Here is an 18,535-nt window from a genome sequence, read left to right on the forward strand (position 1 = left end):
CTCTTACTGAAAAGTGGATACTTTCATTGAGGTTGAACTATCTTCTGAGTTTTTGCCCCAGTGACCACACTCTACATTCCCAAAAACACTTACTTCACTGAAACTATATCCCAGATCCATGTCTCAGGGAAGTACTTCCGGATAGTTTCCATGGGACTGTCATCAACCATATGTTCAGTTGTACCATATGCCAAATCTTCAAGCAGATTCAATGCAGTGACTAGCAAATTTGTTCAAGGACAGGAAGAAAGGAAGAGATGTGTCAAACTCCATTCTAAATCAGGAGGATACTTTCCTTCCAGGTAGTGGTTATTCTATACTAAAATTTTAAAATTGAAAGAACAACTTTGAAACTTTGGCCACTGGACACAAATGTTTTTATCTGTTCTCATCTCAGTATTTCATTTTTCTTATTGTTGCATATTTTTCTTATTGTTGCTTACAGAGATTAGGTGGGATTGAACCTTCTTTCCCCACCGTAAGCAAACTCAGCAGTGACAAAAGAGCCAACATATGATGATTTTATTGAGGGTACATTACTATTGCAAGACAGAGTCAAATGTGGAACTTATTGTCTCCAGGTATTACAGTTGCACATAGTTTCCTAAATTTGGTTGAATTTTTGATTGTGTTTATAGATAACCATAATCAGATGCCACACTTAGGTCTCCCCTCCTCCATCTAAGATTCTTTTGAGATGAATATGGGTCTCTAACAATTCTGGCCTTTAGCAAACAGCTCCAGTACAGGGAGATGCTTTCTCACAGTGTTGCCTAGTGTTGTGTCTTTTGAAAGGCTTTCCATCAGCCTCAGAAGGCTTTCCATCTTCTCAAAGTAGCCTGATGTCTCAGGCCATGTTCATCCTGCATTTCAAAACCCAAAATCTGATCTGCTAGAAGCTATCACTAGACCAAAAGCTATCATTTTTTAATAGGAGATGGGATACAGACCCAGAAAAGTCAGCGACTGGAAGTGATATAGTATATAGGAGAGTGTTTTATATAGCCTTTCTAACCCCAGAATTATTCAGAAAAAAAAAGTAATTTTATTCTGTCCTCATAGCCACTGAAGCTGCACACAAGTGATGTGACCTACTCAGCCTGTTATAGTCCTGTGAATGTGAGAGCTGGGAACAGAATCAAATTTCTCAGTCCCCAAGGAGTAAAAAAATCTATCCATGGAACTGTACCACCTTATCATTTATCTTGCCCATTTTTGCCCTAGTTATTCCTCTAGCCATTGCTAGAACATGACTACCTAGAAATAAAGGCTCCTTTTTTCAGTTCCATAGCTGGATGTTTCCATCCATCTGGTGGAAAAAAGGCAATAGTTTGTGCTGGCACAGTCTTGCCAGCATAGACAGACTATCTTAGTGTCTACAGAATCCCTGCCGTAGAGGCTAGCATGAGAGTCACCAAGCACCCATAGTTCTATCCAAGCACATCTGTCTAGCTCCCGGTAGAAAGTCAAGGTGTTGTAGTTTCATATTTCAGGACTGAGGCCAAAAGGGAGTCATCTTGAATTAGGTCAGTACTATATGACAAAAGAATCTCGTCTGCCTGGTGCAATTAATATTCAAAGAAGTAGAGGTTGGTAAATTTTATGTACTTGTGTGGGAAGTAATCTTACTAGAACTGCTGTAACTCCTTTCCATCATGAGTCCTGGGTAATGCTGGCAGACTTCAGGCTTATGGATCTTGTTGCTAGTGAAGACTTTTAGGCCCAATTCCTAGTAACAAAAGAAAAGAAGATCAAAAATACTATGCAAACAGTTTTGGGACTAAATTATATTTAGCATGTCAAGAATAGACATATTTATGCTTGGTATTGATTAGAATAACAAAGGCTTGTATATAAGTGTGTGATAGACTGGTTCAACTCAGAGGCTTTATCATGTTGTACTCATCCTAAGGCTAAATCTTGGCATGATCAGCTGGAAAGCTAAGGCCACAGGTCTACCTTGGAGATATCTGCCTGGATAAAAATGACATGTGAAAAGTATTAGATTAAGGGTAATCAGAAAATCTTGTGCATTACTCTCTAGATGAGTAGAAGTGTCTTTGTGGGTTATCAAAGTAACTGACACTTTATTATAAAGACCTATCTACACCAGATAGAGAACATGCATGACTGAGGAAGGGTTTCTACTATTATGGTACTAGGAGTCACTTCTCAGGACTGTTTCCTTACATGAGCCCATTCACAGGTGTATCTGCTAACAATATGAAGCCCCTTCAGGGTTTTAATAGTTCAGGAAAGCATTCAGTTAGCAATGAGGGGCCTACATGGATGCAGGGCCTGGGCCTCATTATTATCTTGCATACAAAAGTTAGCAAGATCAAAGAAACATTCACTAAAAAGGAATTCAGGACAGGGGAGAAGTGGAGGGGAGACTGTATTCCAAAAAGGAAAAAACAAATTTGAACAAAATGCTGGAGCTTACTTTGAGAATGTCATAGGCATCACCTTCGCCATCAGGAGACATGGGTATATAGACGAACCCATTTAATAATGCATTATCAAGTGACACACAAGGGTTGACATTGTCTTCTTCCAGGTAGTAGTCCTTGAAGCTATAACCACGGATTTCCTTCAGTGGAAGAAGATCATACACCTGGGGAAATGCAAATAACCAGGAAAAAGTGTGGCAGATCAGCACCTGCAGTGACAGACACTAGTTAACACTCCTTTGAGAAAGCCAGCCCCTAAAAAGCAAGTGTAGTGAATGCAGCTATAAAATGACATGATGACAGTGGTGTCAATTGTAGTCGAAGAACTGGTTTGTTCTTGTACTCATTACCAGAGATAACCAAGACTTACAGAGCTGGGAGAGAGCTCATCTTCAGGCTTCATGACGAGAACGCTCTTGTCCACAGCACGGAGGGCACACAGGGACCTTGGTGAGGTATGGAGTTGCAGGCTTGTATTGGAGGCAGGAAGACCTTCCTTGGCTACAAAATTCAGTCTGACCTGCAATCCCCACAAAAGTTAAAGTAGCCACTTTTCCAGATGTGTTATTTGCTATTATACTGAAGCATCTAGCCTTGTGAATTGATCTCTACTCTTCCAATATATATTGAGCTTTGACCAATGTAATTGATAATGACCAATGATTCTCTTTCATATTCTGTCTTGCTCCACTTTTTATAGCTTTGTGACTTATTCTGGAGTTTCAGTCAGTAATCCTCAGTCAACATCTGGTCAGACTATTTAATGAACCCAGCGTGAATTCTGCTTCCATTCTGGAACACGTAACTGAACTACTGGCCACAAGACAAACAGGGGTTGCACAAACCTTGACCTATACTCACTTTACTGGGCAGACAACTTTCAACCTGGAAATCTGCTGAACTGGCGATGACTTCCCCACTGGGTGAAGTGGTATACACAAGCATCCGTGCCAGAGGAGCAACTGCTGACTCAACAGGGAAGATCAACTGAAACGTTCCATGAGCTAATAGAGAGAAAAAATGCTAAGCACCATGCAAGAAGTTCCAGTATATGCATTTGCCTTCCTTAGATATAAAAATAAGGTTCACTCATGCTGAACATTCATGTTAGCAGTAGCAGGAATGACTTCAACTGTTGCTGAAGACATCTGCATTCAAATAGCAACCATGTAATAGCCAAACGACATGAATTTGGCGGGCCTCAACATGCCTTCTAAATTCTCCCCTGTTAACTTCTGGCATAATTTCTTGATGTTCCCACCCTCTTTCTTCCTCAAGCTTCAAGATCTTCTGTAGTCTACAAAAAACAGATGCGGGAACAAATGTAGAAATATGAGACTGGTGTAAAGGGTGGCAGCAGTCAAGGTTGCAGAGTGGCTGAAAGAATAACTTTACAAAATGACTGCTAAGCAAGCATTTAGCTGGAACATCAAGTTACCAACTCCCACAGTGGGAAATGCCTCTCTGTCTTGAAAGACTTCCTATCTGAGCCTGAGCTTCATGTCACTATCTGAACAAAAGTGACAGAACACCTCTTGTTATGAGCCAGGGTGTTAGTTTAGTCACTACTACTAGTGAGGATGCAGAACATGCAGCATACAAGGTCTTTTACTTCCATATACTGTTTATAACCACTGCAAATCCAACTCCTCATAGACTTCCAAAATGTCTCCCTGGCCTCATTGTTAAAGACTTTTAAAGATATTGCAAGCTTCAGTTACTGAAATGTCAGTCCCTGGACATTTATATGAATGAAATGGACTATATTGGTTAGAATATAAATATATGTTGACTCGATGTTCCAGTGGGTCTTTTCCAGCCTGGTGATTCTATAATTCTATATGTGTGTTTGCATGCTTATAAGGGAGAAACAATGCCAGAAAATAGGAAAGAAAGTGAGAGAGGGAAAAGGAGACATGTTCTTCCTGCTCTCTGTATGTGTGAGTCTTACAACACTGGTAAGCTTTCACAGTCTGAATAGAGTGCTCAGCAGAAAGCATTCATTTGAAAAATAATGGCCAAAACATCATGCAAATTTTCTGTTGAATTTTCTAAAATTTTTGACCAAAAAAGTAGCAGCTGATGGAACTCAGAGAAAATAAAACTAACCCAAGCCAATTCATTTAAAAATATTTAATTATGAAAATGCCTTTCAATGCCAACATGAAATGTTTGAGTAAGAATAATCTCTCCATGCCCCGCTCTGCCCCTGAATTATTATCAGAGATGCTAAAAATGCATGGTTCTGCTCACCATTGTCAGGATTCACAGCCAGATCATAGGTGTCTGCTAATATAATGCCTCCCTTGGCCATCACCTGTGTGACCGAGAAACTTTCCTGTTAAAATTGCTGCTGGTGTTGAAGGGAATAAGAATTAATAACTGTTTTAACTGCAGAATACGCATATGAATAGCACTGTGAACTTTGAGCATATTCAAGAATCATAGAATCATAGAACAATTAGGGTTGGAAGGGACCTTAAACATCATCTAGTTCCAACCCCCCTGCCATGGGCAGGGACATTCCACCAGACCAGGCTGCCCAAGGCCCCATCCAACCTGGCCTTGAACACCTCCAGGGATAGGGCATCCACAACTTCCCTTGGCAAGCCTAAATCTGCCCCTCTCCAGTTTATACCCATTCCCCCTCATCCTGTGACCACAAGCCTTTATGAATAGGCCCTCTCCAGCTTTCTCGTAGGTCCCTTTCAGGTACTGGAAGGTCACTATAAGATGGACTTGGAGCCTTCTCTTCTCCAGGCTGAACAAGCCCAACTCTCTTAGGAGATACTAAGCAAGCACCAGACTGGAATTTACTGTGTCTTTGGGGACAGAAATATACTTTCCTCATTGGTCAGGCCTGGCTTCCATTTTGTACATATTTTATATAGAGATCAGGTTCAAATGCACTTTGCCTCTGAACACACATAGGTTTGGGGTCAAATGCAGATGTCTAAAAATTTGGAGCTGACTGATGATCAACAGTTCCCTTTGCTCCACTCTCAGCTGCATCGTGATATAGTCTGGAGAAAATTTTAATCAACATTAGTTTGATAACTCACATAGAGTTGGAATAGAAGAGCATAGGCTGTAAATAAGAAGAGCTTGAATAAGGTATCCAAAGTCAGGCAGTAAGGAATAGCCTGAATCCCAGCTGTAATTTCCTCATTTCTAGAAGCAGCTTTCTTTTTCACAACCAAATTGGCCTTTTATACAATTGCTTTTGAAGTAAGGTATCTATTCCATAGCATCATATTTTAATCTGAAGAGACAGGATCCATACCTATAAAAAAGTAAGTTCCCTAACTCTGGTTACCTGCTGCACTTATACTTAAGACTAGCTTTCCTAGGCTACTGGGATAAACAGGAATCTTGTGCTTCAATTTACTGTTAGCAGTCTTGCAAGTAAGCGCATGGGCATCTCTATGACAGGTTTCAACTCTTTTTTTCTTAATATCAGCCTAAGTCCTCCTGATGTTCTGTACAATCTATCAGAACAGGAGTGTCTGTTCCACTGATTTCTTCTAGATCTCCAAGCTACTCAAATCCCTTCTGCTACTGTCACTAAACAGAAAGACAGAAAAACAAATTCAAGGGGAAAGAAGTTCTATTTGAACATTCACCTGATTCTTCCTGTTCTCCCAAGCAAAACTGATAGAACATTGTTCAGTCATAGCTGAATTAGTCTCTCTTCTCTGTCCCCCAAAATGAAACAATTCATGGTTTCCAATGCCAGCATTGTTGTTCCAGTTACTGCGGTATCCCTAACCCCAATGGTATCATTGCCTGATATACAACCAAGGCACTAAGCTTTTTGGGCTTTTCTGGTGCTGTAGTTAGATGTGTTGCTTTAGTTTCAGTAGTCAGATGACCATCAAAAGGCAAAACTGAGCAGGAGACTGCTTTCCTCCTCAACTTTCATCTTCTTGTTGTAGGATGCTGGTTTCTGTGCTGTGACCATAAATGAACTAGAATGGGCGAGACTGGGAGTAGAGTACTATGAAAATAAAGTCTTGGATGGCTGCACCTAAGACAACAATTTCTCCATCAATATTTTGTATCTCCCCTCTGTTTTATGAAACATGTGCACCCTACCCATGTCTGTACACAGAAGACAACATGAGAAATATTATGGAAATGTTTTTAAATCCCACTTCCACAGGCCACACTTTCAGTTTCAAACTCTCCTTATCATTACTGGCTAAGGACTGACCATGTAGCAGTGCTGTGGTTGCTCATCATTGAAGGCAACTATGCGTGTCACAGTGCTCTCTGTGGCCATAGATCAAAATAATCAGAAATAATTCTTACCAAATAGTAAATGACAATTTTCTTCTGCTTTCTTATGGCCTCTGGTGTGAAGATATAGTGCACCTGGATCTCCGTTGGGGAGCCACAACTTAATGTCTCAGGCTTTGGCTCAATTTTGAGGAAACTCTTACTAGGGGAGTAAAATCGACTTATTCTGCGTATGGCATTATCATATGAAGGTGTGATCCAGTCACTGTCATAACAGTTCAGTTCAGGTTTATGATCAGCCTGATAAAGAAAATAAAAAAATGTTTACAGCTGACCAAAACCAGATGACAAGTCTCATGAAAGTTCACAGAAAAAGCATCTATGTTCTGTATTTGCCACTCTTAGAAGAAGGTAGAGAATATGAACAAGAGAGACGGAGAAGAGAGGCAAACTGCCAGGAAACTTGCTTTATCTTCCAGTTGGCGGAAAGATTGTTAACTCATGGACAGAGATTTCCCCAGCTGATCAGAAAGACAGAGGCTTACCCCACTCCCTCTGCCCTGTCTCTGTCACTCACTCGGATTTCCAGGGAGGCTTGTGTAAAGGTGGTAGTGTCTATGGAAAACCAGGATTGTCCCTGCTCATCTGTAGTGTAATTCCCTTTATATCTGTCTCCATCCACAGAAATCATGATGGTTTCATTGGCAATTGGAGCATCAGTGCCATCTACCAGCTTCACCTGACAGAGCAAAACCAAACTTCAGGTTTTGGACTAGAAAAAGAAAATAATTCCCAGGTCTTAAAGCCTCTTCCCCATTTTCCTCCTTGCCGCCAGGATGTTTCTCACAGAGAACAAAAGATGTGAATGTGGAAAAGTGTTTAGTGAGTCCTGAGTTGCCTGAGGCAGCAACCGAGAAAATTCTCAGCAAAACAATGTGATTGGCCCAGGGAAATCATCTGTCAGAGCCCTAAGTTCCTCAGTAGGTTTTAATTCCCCTGGTCAGCTTCACCTGAGGACCTCCACCACATATCATCAGCCTCTTGGTTCTGGAACTCTAAGTTCAGGCTTGTGCCTTATCCTTACTAAATGTACATTGGAGGTAGACCTACAACCAGCTTTTTATCCTGCTGTTCCCTCCCAGTTAACTGCACTTTCGGTTTGAATTCAGCCCTGGGTTGTCACCTCTTATTGTCTGGTGTTTGTTGGATTGTTGGTGGAACCTGTTGTTGCCACCAATCTGCTCTGCTCTGCTTATTTTGGTTAGGTACTGGGGGACTCATGATGTCACTACACGTACTTCTGTTGTGGTCACCCTTTGCACAAAGATAACGTTCCCTTGTGGAACAACCCATACCTGCTTCTCCCTGATGTTATTCTCATGTATCAGAACAATGAGCCTTCTATTCTGTACTGGGCTGACTGCCAAGAGGTTAAGGGCCACGTGTTTGTTAAGTTGCCCCAACAGATAGTAATTTCTCCATGTGAGCAAAGGCAGAGGAAGGTGGACTATGTCATCTGCTATTCTTTCCAATGGGATTGGGCACTTGTGAGTTTTACATGCCATTCATTGTTCAGGGTCTCAGAAGTTCCCTACCCTCCCAAAGAGTGGTAGCCCTGGTCTGTACTGAGAGTCCAGCATGTCAAAGCTGATTTTGCTCATGACGGATGTGATTCCACAGGACTCTGTTCCGGTCACCTCTAGTCCTGAGGGAGAGCACAGTAAAGAGAAATTATTAATGAACAGCAGAATTTCTAGACTTGTCACTGCACTTTCCTTGCTTTTGCTAGGCTCTCCCGTTATGGCCTGTCATCACTTTGCCATCTCCATGTGATACATACCTGTGCCATCTTCTGTGATCTTGCCTTCTACCTCAATGCTCATTTCATATCCCCTGCGCTGGAGTTGAAATATCTTGGTCCTTACCACACCAGAAACACACCCATGAGCATCTGCCTAAGCAGAGAATTGGAGAGAAAGTTGGAATTTCGTCAACAAATTTGGTCCCAAATAGATACCCCAAACCCAACATGCTTAGCTTCTTTAATGAAAACCCAGCTTTATATTCTAGGGTTGTTTCCAAGACCAGAACTTGTTTACAGCTTGTTTCCTAGTGTTTCATCCACACATTTTTTGCATTCTTTGAGGTACTATACACTCAGTTCTCCAAGATATATACTAGTTTCTTTGCTAACTCCTACCTTGGTTCTCTTTCTCCTCATGTTTCTTCTGTTGTCTTCACTCTTTTCCTTGTTGCCCCCTGTTTTTTTCTCCTGTGTTTGACCCATGTAAAACACTACCTTCTTGTCTTGTCCTCATCTTATTTGTTCTTTGATCGCTATCCATCCCTCTAACAGCTACAAAATTCTGTCACAGATTCTTTTCTCAGTTTGGGGATCTAAACAGGGACTTCACAGCTGCTAACTGGAGATTCATCAGTAGATTCTGTGGAGTCAGGATTTCAGCTGTGGCATTTTCTTCATCAGTTCTGCTTCCAGTTTAATGATCCACCTTTTCAGAATGCCTTCCTGGAGGACATCTGCTTTTCCTTGGTCAGAATGGTCTCTCTGATGTCCTGCTATCTCCCAACAGTCAAAGATTTGGCCTCCTTTAAACAACATTGCTTATTATCCACATTAAAGACCTTTATATTTTAATCTTGGAACTCACCTGCCTAGTGAATTCTTCACACACTGCTTCTGCCTCTTTTCCGTAACAATTTGAAGCAGAATGGGAAAATTTCCGGCAGGCTTTGACATTCACCAAACCAGGAACAGGTTTCCCATAGGTGTAACTATAATCATAAATGTTAAACAATATGTTAAATGAGGCAACAATCAGTCATAGAATCACACTCATACACATCTCCTTAAAGACATCTGTGAATTACTTCCTTGTATTTCTTCTTAAAGGGTGACTAATATGATACTTTAATGATTCCAGTGATTATGTTTCCATTATTTCCATGGTGAGATTCTTCCATCATCTCTTAGACTCTGTTCTAACTGTGAGGCCTCTGGAGAAATACAGTAAAATATTTTATGCAGAAAATAATTTCAGCCAGTTGTGTCCCTGTATCACAAACTCCTGAGGATTCCATGAAGAAGTAGAAATGCAATCAGGATCTCAGGAGGAGAAATTTATGAGTTAAAAATGTTCAAGTGATACCTGATCTGACATCTCTGATTATTTGAGGGTTCAGGATTGGCAGAGGAGCTCTAACTGAAGAAATGTAAAGGCAGAAGGAGAAAATGTACAGTAAACTGGGAGGGGAGAGCTGCAGATTGCTTTGGCATCACCTTTGGAGGAACACAGAGAAGACCCTCCACTTTGACTGTAGGGCAGGTAGTAGGCTCAGACTTGGTATGGTGGAACAAGACTGTGCTGGATGTCTGAGACAAGTATGAAAATTTTTCCCTAGCTTTTTGTTTGGTCCTCAGTAGAAAGAAGGAGTAACGGATGAGTGAGAGAGATTACTCCAGCTCTGTGACTCACAGACCGCAGACGGACACTGGAAGCTCCATGTCCTTAATAGTGATCATCTTGGGCAGCTTCACCAGGACCTCATACTTGGGCAGCACTAGATGGGAGAGAGAAAGTTTGATATGAGAAGAGTGAAGAAGCACTGTGTACCACACAGCAATCCAAACTGAGAGCCAGGATCATCTTCATACACATCATCACCTGTCTGTGTTCTGCAGTACGGCTCTGCCACCCCTTCCCTAGATTTTATCAGCCTTCACCACTGTTTTCAGCTTAAGTGGAATTTTAGGAGGTTTGTAGCTCCTACCTTCGCACATTTTCAGCACATGCTCATGTGATCCCATTGACACCAGGGTGCTGTGTAGATCCCTTACATTTGCCCATTCTGAAGGACACATTGGCCCTGTATGTTGTGCTCCATGTTTCACAATACATAATTTGCAACTAAGACATGGAGTAGCCCGTTACCACCTGCGTCATTTACACCACTGAAATAGTTCAAATAATGTTTCTTGCTGTTCTGAGATTCCAAAGTGCTATTAGGCTCGCTGATATGTAGCATGTGAAACTATCCTGTGTATACAGACACTCCTAAAATAATCTAGCCACAGACTCCCATGTCTATATTTTCAAGTGGATGAGGAAGTAGCAAGGCCTGATAACAAAGGGTAACAAGTAAAGAGCATATTTTGCTCCTGAGTATTAAGTTATATCCCTCTTTCCATATTGCAGCCTGCAATCCTCAGCCCTCAACACAGTGCTAGACTGAAGCATGCAATGGCCTGCTTCCAAGTGGTGCAAGTAAGGGTATTTTTCACAGTGCAAGAAACAAGAGCAGGGAGGGTGCACTCAGGGACAGGAAAGCAACACTGGGTTATACAGTTTAAACATGAATTTGCCTCTGGGATATGTTTCCTCAACAGGCTGCGAAGAAAATTAGCAACAGGAGAATAAAACTAAAGAACAAATAAAAGAAATACGAGTTTACAGTGAGGATAAGAAAGGTGCATGCATCTATGATTCTGGGAGGTGGCATTCAGAATAATCTGTTGCCATGGCAGGCTGAAGCCTATAACCTGGTTCCTGTTTAAAGTATTCACCATGATCCAGTGGACTCCAGTGACAATCTTCTTTGGGTCTGCACCCTGCATATTCCAGAAACAGCAGTTTCTGAGCAATGTGCTGGGCTCCATGTACAGCCAGGGGAGCCCAGGAGTGCAAAACACAGGCCAAGCAGTCTCCTCAAACACACACAGCTTCACCATCTGAAAACACTGGAGAAGTTCTATTACAGAACTGGTTTCCTTGAGCAGCACACTCAGTCTCTACTACAAGACCATTTGCACTTGCTTGTAAGATTTGTGGAGTGTTCTTCTTCAAACAGAAGTTTTTACCAAACATATTTTCTAAGCTTTTGCAGAAACCAGTAAAAACAGAGAAGACTGAAAGAGAAAGCAGAACTGATGCAGATTATGAGAGAGGCAAAACAGGGTCACTAGAATATTTTCATCTCTTGCTTTGTATCTAGTGCAACTTGAAACAAGCTGCTGGACTAAAAAGTAGCTAAAACAAGGTTATCTGAAATTGGTGCCCCAAGCCATGTCCAATAGAACCTGTAAATCCAAGAGCATCATGGGCAAATACAGGCTCAGACAGATTGCAGAGATGCCAGAAAGTGAGCAACCAGCTCTGATACTAAGCACCTTCTGGGTCAGCCATTCTGAAATACACTGCCTATGAATTCAGTTTCTTTCTTCTCCACATCATTCCCAGGAAATATCAAACTGAGAGACCACAGTAAAAGGTGTTTCTGTCAGCCCCACTTGCAGTCCATACCTCCTCTCCTTACCGTATTCCTCCACGCTGAAGTAATGCTCCACATGGGATGTGAAGCTCTTCTGCACAACTATTTTGTAGGAGCCTTGGATGGGATCTGAGGTGAGGGGAAAGGAGAGCTGCGTAAGACCCATCTCTAGTTTCACCCCTTGCCATTGGTACACACGATTCCTCTGGGGATCCTGTAGGTGAGGATAACTCAAGGTCACAAGAAAGTACAGGAGGCACTCAGAGACAGAGCAGTGGATTGCCTACTATATATACGTTCCAGCTGGGAATTGCCTAGCTGTAATTATTCAGCAGTCTGTGAAGATCTGTGATCACTTGCCTGTCAGTTCTGCATAAATAGCATGCAAGAAAGCTTTTTATCCCTGGAGGTCCAGTGTTTCCTGCCCCTCAGCTCTAACTGTAATGCTTACCAAGGATGTGGCCAGGAAACTGGAGAAGACACACTGCAAGGTAACAAGACAGAGATATGGACAGGAGGGGTAAATGGAGCACACGGAGAAAGAAGAGAAGTTTCAGTTAGACTCTTTAATTTGCTGAACATTTTTTTTTCCCATGTCTGGAATAGAAACTGAGTGCCTGTGCGAAATCTGTTCAGCAATGAGACCTGATTTGTCTATGGGACTGAGAAATGTACCTGTCTAAGAGTCCAAAGCTTGTGGTAGGGACAGGAACAGAGGAAAGTAAATCCCACATACGTGCATCCAGATGAAACCTCTCCCTTCTTGTCTTTCCTCATGACTAATGCTGGAGCATTCTCATCACTATTTTATTGGATGCAAAGGGAACAACGGTGACAAAGGATGAGGACAAGGCTAAGGTACTTAATGTCTTCTTTGCTTCAGCAAGGAAAGTTGTTCCCTGTGTGTACATCCCCATGAGTTAGAAGAGTAAAACAAAGCTCCAAGAGGAGGTAGTTAGAGATTTGGCCAATTAGACACTCACAAGTCTATGGGGCCAGATGGGATCCACCCAAGGGTATTGAGGTAGCTGGCAGACAGGCTTGCCAAAACCCTTTCCATCATCTTCCAGCAGTCCTGGCTGACTGGGGAAGCTCCACTTGACTGGAGGCTGGCTGATGTTACACCCATTTACAAGAAGGGTTGCAGGGAGGATCCAGGAAAAAATGGGCCTGTCAGTCTGACCTCAATGCTAGGGAAAGTCATGGAAGAGGTGATCTCAAGTGCTATCATGAAGCACATGCAAGATAACCGGGTGATCAGGCCCAGTCAACACAGATTTATGAAAGGCAGGTCCTGCCAAACCTGATTGTCTTCTATGACAAATTGACCTGCTTACTGGATGAGGGAAAGGCTGTGGATGTAGTCAGTAAAGCCTTTGACACAGTTTCTCACAGCACTCTGCTTCAGAAACTGTCAGCCTCTAGCCTGGACAGGTGCACACTCTCCTGGGTGGAAAACTGGCTGGATGGCTGGATCCAGAGAGTGATGTTAAATGGAATTAACTCCAGCTGGTGGCCGGTTACAAGTGATGTCCCCCAGGACTCAGTGCTGAGTCCAGTCCTGTTCAGCATCTTTATCAATGACCTGGATGAAGGCACTGAGTGCACCCTTAGCAAGTTTGCAGATGACACTAAGCTGGGTGGAAGTGTGGATCTGCTGGAGGGTAGGGAGGCTCTGCAAAGGGATCTGAACAGGCTGGACTGCTGGGCTGAGACCAATGGCATGAGGTTTAATGAGGCCAAATGCCGGGTCCTGCACTTGGGGCACAACAACCCTATGCAGTGCTACAGTCTAGGGGAGGAGTGACTGGAAAGCTGCCTGGAGAAGAAGGACCTGGGGATGTTGATTGACAGTTGACTGAATATGAGCCAGCAGTGTGCCCAGGTGGCCTTGAAGGTATCTTGGCTTGTTTCAGATATGGTGTGGCCAGTAGGTGCAATGAGGTTATTTTGCCCCCGTACTCGGCACTGGTGAGACTGCACCTCGAGTACTGTGTTCAGTTCTGGGCCCATCGCTACAAGAAGGATGTTGAGGGTCTGGATCATGTCCAGAGAAGAGCAATGGAGCTGATGAAGGGGCTGGAGAACAAGTCTTATGAGGAGCAGCTGGGGGAACTGGGGCTGTTTAGCCTAGAGAAAAGGCTGAGGGGAGACCTTATCACTGTCTACAACTGCCTGAAATGAGGTTGTGATCAGGTGGATGTTGGTCTCTTCTCCCAAGTGACAGGTGATAGGATGAGAGGAAATGGCCTCAAGCTGCACCAGGGGAGGTTTACGTTGGACATTAGAAAAAATTTCTTCACTGAAAAGATCATCAGTGACTGGAATGGGCTGCCCAGGGAGGTAGTTGAGTCACCACCCATGGAGAATTTAAAAGACAGGTAGATGAGGTGCTCAGGGGCATGGTTTAGTGGCAGATAGGAATGGTTGGACTCGATGATCCAAGAGGTCTTTTCTAACCTGGTGATTCTATGATTCTATGATTCTACTGCAGTTGACTATTGCTCATTATGAGCTGACTTTCAACAGGATGTGCTCCAAACTCATCAGCTCAGCCCCAAATATCTTGTAGAAGTCACTGAACCAGTGCAGTGGTGCTGCCCTTTCCATGCTCCTCAGCAGCATGGTTAATGTTCACAGTCTTTCATTTTCTGCTGCTCTTTGCATCATAGCTTGGCTGTCACCAAAAAGCTGTTAGTTTGCTTAATCCAGTTCTATGGTTTCAATCACACTTGGCAGAAAGAAAATCTTAGTTCTACTTGAGAAGAGGAATAAGCCATTCTGATATGACCTCTAGGCAAACGTAATTCAGCATAGCTTGCATTGATTAACTACCTTGTTTCAATGGCATGTTCCCCAATCAAAGAAACATTGTCAGAACTTATCTTGAAGCCCAACTACTCAGCCTTCCTTTGCACAAAGGAAAAAGGTCATGTGTCCATGGTTTTTTCCCCTTGCACCTCAGCCTGAAAACACCACTGCTGGAGACTACTACCTCTATGCCTGCACATTCTGCTGAAATAAGACATGTAGCGATCCACTCACCTGAACATAGACAAATGGAAACTGTGGGGAGAGAACAAAGCAAAATCAGTGTTGGAAATACTAGTCATATATGGATGGAAGTAGTTTACAGACTCAGGATGAAGGGCAGAAGAACATCCTGAGAAGTCCTTTAGGTACTTCCTTTTCTGTACTGCTGTGTTTTCTTGGTTCTTGATAGTTAAGGGAATCTGTTCTGTAATATTTTAGAGCTCTTATTTTTTGTCTTATCACTATATGAAACCCTGATGAAGTAAGAATTTTTGAAGAACTTGCCTGCATGAGGAACTGGTTGTTAAATAAGCTAAAAGATGGACTTACATTCCATCTTTTAAAACCAACTTTTTAAAAACCAGCTCTTGCTGCTTCTCTGCCTCTAAGCATGTGATTGCACCCAATGACAGAAACATCAGCACATTTGTCACCTTCAGTGGAAACTTGTCCCAACCATTATTTCAGTAATGAAATCCCTGCCTACATGCTTAGCCACATACATTCTTTTGCAAATCTGGTTTTAAACACCTGTACCCCTTTGAAAAAAGAGATCTGTTTCTCAGTCAGTAGAGACAGCTGGAGTGTTTCCCAGGGCAGGATATGGAATGAGTCAAGGATGGTGCAACTAAGAAAGGATCATTTACTTTAAAGGCGGTCTTTAGTGGATCTGGGTGACAGTAATGGTGTTAGTTGGGAATTAAGCCTCCTGGTTAACAACAAAGAATTATGGCTGTACCTTCTCATTCAGCGGGTAGAAGTCTTTGTTCAGAGAGACGATCCGAAACAGAACTGAAGGGTGTAAGGGAAAAGAAGGAAAATTCCATTGTTAAATTTGTAGTCATTGCTAGGAAATGTCAGTGTTTCAATAGTTTATCATTCAGATTCATTGAATAGATCAACAGGCTCTGAATTTAGATCTCTGCTTCAGACTGTTTCTCTTGCAGATGGTGAGAAGCTGATAAGTTTAGAAGGATAATCAGGTCTTGGCTGAACTGAATTGTCCAAGGGAGTGCCTGTCCTGCTTTGTTGATTCAGATGCAGCCAAGGGAGCCTATGCTTTGAAGTCATCCCAGATTAGTGCCTCTAGTTGAGTAGAATGACTCTGAGCCTGTGCATACATCTGGCTGAGATGCTATGCCTGGAAGAGGCAGAATAGGAATGATGAAGGTGCCACATGTCCTGACAGAAATAAGATTTACTGAGCTCTTTAACTCCCCCCATGAAGAAGTCTGAAAACTTTAATAAAAGTATGGGCCCTCTGGGGAATGAAGCTCATAAGGTTTTCTGCTGTCAGAGTCAAAACAAATTCAAAACCCTTTACCTGTCTGTCCGGGCTTGTAGATGGGTTTGTCTGTCTGGACAAAGACCAGACTTTCAGAGTTCTTGACCAGCACCGACTTGCGGCTTCTGAACTGCAGCGTTGCCCCCTTCACCATCACAGTGAGAAATGCCACAGATGTGCTATTGGATTTTGGAAGCTATGGAAAATGAAGATAATAACTGCTTTACTGATTTAGCTCATTGAACTAAGCCTTTGAAGGATGGAGTATTAGCTAGGTCCAAAAGTTCCCTAAAGGGACACCAAAGGCTGAAGTGCTGGAAGCAAGAGAAAAACTTGATTTTCTAATATGAACTTGGAAGGCTTGTCTCCTCTGTCTCAAGAAAATCTTTTTTCTTCAGAAATTGTTGCAATGATAGATCTCCATTTCCTTGAGTTTTCTCCGTGTTCCTTCTTCCTCTCCTTCCAATACTGGGAGCCTTTCCCCTCCCTTTCATTTATATGCATTCCATAGAGAAATATTGAATCTCATCTTGTTCCATCCTATGATTTATTAAAATGGAAAATAACCCAGATTCATTATTTAGGAGGAGAGGCCAGTTGTTTGCATTACTTATTGATCAGTATTCTTCAGGAAACACTCATGAATGAGCTCCAGAATGAAAAAAATGACTTCCTGGACCTCTGTACCTTTAACTCTACATACATAGAAATGCCCTGTGGGACACAGAATTTGATAATGGTGGAAAATATACTCCTCATAAGGCTACAACAGTCAATTTTCTACATCGAATTAATTTTTTGTTCGGCTTAGCTTAGAAGCCTCAGATTGCAATGTGTCTTATTTCTCATTTCTGGACTGTTTAAGTCTGCTACTCCACATCAATAAACATCAGGGACCAGCTCACAAGGATGAGATACTCACAGAGAAAGGGATGCAGGTGAACACATCCTTCTCTGACACCACGTCATCAATCAAACTCCTGTTTTCTCCTTGATACTCGAGCATGGCACTCAGCGTCACAGACTCATTCAGGTGGGCCAGCTGAACGCAGACTTTCTCAGGAGAATCGGTGTGTATCAGAAAAGGCAGTAGCACCATATACTGCCTAGGAAGAGAGGGAATCAAGAATGTGAAACAGTTTTAAGAAAACAGTATTAAGTGAAAGGAAATTAACAAATCATCATGCCTAATCCATTATTATCCCTGTGAAGTGCACTGCATTATACACATGAACATTCATTTTATTTTGGGTTTATACATATTAAACTGCCTAAATAATTAGCCTAAAAACAGGGAAATGCTTTCAGTGGAAGGAACAGTTTCTATGCTAATAGACAGTCCTTTACAAAGGATGTTTTCTTTGGCTTCACAGCAGGGAGCAAGGAGTGTGTGAAAAGTTCCAAGCTGTTAATTGCTTTTTGTATTTCCCACAGCCTTGTATTGAGGCTCAAAGGCATCAGCTAAAAAAGGTTGAAAATTCAGCAGTTTAAGGGTTGGAAAAACCCATCCACTTCTCTGACTGCTCCTGTCTTTGCCTATCCAGGTTCCCAAATCCTTCTCATGCTGAGCAAAAATGTGAGTGCTTGCTGTCTGGGACCTTATTAAGATCAGCACACAAAGAATTTCAGAGAGTAGTGATTTATAGCAACACAAGTGTACTTGCATCTTCAAAGAGCTTTTGACAAAGATCCCCCACAAAAGACCTTTTAAGCTGCCATCCAATAAAAGGGATCATTAGATGAGTTTTTACTAATAAATCAATTTATTAATTCGGAGATGGATTAATTGGTTAAAAGATAGGACACAAAGTGTAAGAACCATTGAAAATCTCTGGAGTTTGTTTTGGGACCCCTGTTGTTCTGTACATTGCTAAATGATTTGGAAAGTACAACTTTCTGCTAACTGTCCATAGTAACAAAATACCTAAAAATTACTCATATATTTGTGGAAAACTTTTATCATCTGTTGGGATGTGTAGCAAAAATGGCAAAATGAACAGTTTATAAAGAGAAAATAATCAATAGAGGAAGAAAATACTACCACAACAGTATATATGCTATCGTGTATATGCAGTATCGCTAAGCAGGCTCACATATAAGCACTGTTGCAAACTCTTGGAAAATTCTCATGCAATAAATGGACTACAAGTCACTGTTCAGAAAGAGACAGAGGACAGCTCAGAATACATCTTTTTGGTATGAGGCTCTTAAGAACAAGAAGATCAGCTACTCCTGATGTAAA

At 42.1% G+C, this 18,535-nt stretch overlaps 1 protein-coding gene across 1 annotated transcript in view; it reads right to left on the bottom strand.

Annotated features, from left to right (window-relative positions):
• LOC138723966 (alpha-2-macroglobulin-like) overlaps window positions 1–18,535 on the bottom strand; it is a 39,279-nt gene that overhangs the window by 16,827 nt on the left and 3,917 nt on the right. Inside the window, 17 exon segments of the mRNA XM_069863544.1 lie at window positions 94–220; window positions 1,630–1,729; window positions 2,444–2,614; window positions 2,821–2,970; window positions 3,312–3,454; window positions 4,704–4,767; window positions 6,762–6,989; window positions 7,267–7,428; window positions 8,285–8,394; window positions 8,530–8,644; window positions 9,359–9,482; window positions 10,184–10,268; window positions 12,021–12,189; window positions 15,021–15,041; window positions 15,748–15,800; window positions 16,333–16,489; window positions 17,216–17,399. Of these exon segments, the coding sequence (XP_069719645.1) occupies window positions 94–220; window positions 1,630–1,729; window positions 2,444–2,614; window positions 2,821–2,970; window positions 3,312–3,454; window positions 4,704–4,767; window positions 6,762–6,989; window positions 7,267–7,428; window positions 8,285–8,394; window positions 8,530–8,644; window positions 9,359–9,482; window positions 10,184–10,268; window positions 12,021–12,189; window positions 15,021–15,041; window positions 15,748–15,800; window positions 16,333–16,489; window positions 17,216–17,399 (2,163 nt within the window).

The sequence above is a fragment of the Phaenicophaeus curvirostris genome, chromosome 1, assembly GCF_032191515.1.
Source record: "Phaenicophaeus curvirostris isolate KB17595 chromosome 1, BPBGC_Pcur_1.0, whole genome shotgun sequence".
Lineage (NCBI taxonomy): Eukaryota > Metazoa > Chordata > Aves > Cuculiformes > Cuculidae > Phaenicophaeus > Phaenicophaeus curvirostris.